Source organism: Glossina fuscipes, unplaced genomic scaffold, assembly GCF_014805625.2.
Source record: "Glossina fuscipes isolate IAEA_lab_2018 unplaced genomic scaffold, Yale_Gfus_2 1, whole genome shotgun sequence".
Classification (NCBI taxonomy): domain Eukaryota; kingdom Metazoa; phylum Arthropoda; class Insecta; order Diptera; family Glossinidae; genus Glossina; species Glossina fuscipes.
This window is the reverse complement of record NW_023998415.1, coordinates 26,890,203-26,891,267: the sequence shown is the minus strand read 5'-3', so window position 1 is coordinate 26,891,267 and position 1,065 is coordinate 26,890,203. Positions and strand designations below refer to the sequence as shown.

At 27.4% G+C, this 1,065-nt stretch overlaps 1 protein-coding gene across 2 annotated transcripts in view; it reads left to right on the top strand.

Moving 5' to 3' along the window:
* Nucleotides 1-557: 557 nt before the first annotated feature.
* LOC119631319 (acetylcholine receptor subunit beta-like 1) overlaps nt 558-1,065 on the top strand; it is a 12,838-nt gene continuing 12,330 nt past the window's right edge. For both annotated transcript variants that reach the window (XM_038023422.1, XM_038023421.1), the window contains exons 1-2: nt 558-601; nt 663-925. In XM_038023422.1, the coding sequence (XP_037879350.1) occupies nt 905-925 (21 nt within the window). In that variant the 5' untranslated portion in view covers nt 558-601; nt 663-904. The remainder of the gene's footprint in view (nt 602-662; nt 926-1,065) is intronic.

Below are 1,065 nucleotides of genomic sequence, written 5' to 3'. Positions count from 1 at the left end.
GAGAGAGAGAGAGAGAGAGAGAGAGAGAGAGAGAGAGAGAGAGAGAGTGATAGAGAGAAATAGAAAGAAAGAGAGAAAGAAAGAAGGAGAAAGAGAGAGAGAGAGAGAGAGAGAGAGAGAGAGGGAGAGAGAGAGAGATAGACAAAATAGATAGATAGATATATAGAAAGAGATAGTTAGATAGAAAGGCCGGCATAAAAAATTGTAAACAAACTCAGCTGTTTAGAGAAACGGATAACAAAATACAATCAAAAATAGATGAAATTGTTTACTTATCATATGTTTATTGTTTGTTTATGTTTACATTAGCGTTCATAGAGAGCGAGAAATAATCTATTGCTTATATTTTTTAGCTTGCGCATAACGCAATAAGACAAGATGAGAATGCGAAGAATGCGAATTATATGGTAAGCATCATAAACTAAGAAAAATTGATTTTTATCCAGAATCCTTCATAAACGCATCAGATCTTTTTTAGTTTTTCATATGAGAGCACGGAAAATTTTCGAGAAAAGTAAATTTAAAATATTTAAAATACCAAAAAAAAATATTTATTGAAGCAATTTATTAATGAAATTTTAATAAGATATTAATGGAAAAGGTAAAAGTCATACTGAAACTCTAGAAAAATTGAGAAATGTAATAATTTTTAAAAAATAAAGGTTTGGCAAAAAGAAAACGAGGTGTGGCTCTAAAGAAAGTATAATAATTAGGCGTATGGAAATATATTAATGCAACAACAAAACAACGAATTCTTTAAAAGCTGCGGTAAAAATGTGTTAAATCTATGAAATTATTTGGTTAAGTAAGTAGTAACGGGGAGCTACCAGCTTCACGGAGAATACATAGAATATGGAGTCTTTAAAATTCTGTGGAATTCTGATGACCTTGTTGATGTTATTATATGGATTTTGTATTACAAATGGTAGGTAAAATGTAATATTTATTTTGTTTTGCTTTAAAGATGATTTATTTTATATATATATATATATATATATATATATATGTATATATGTGTATATATATGTATATATGTATATATATATATATATATATTTTTTTTTT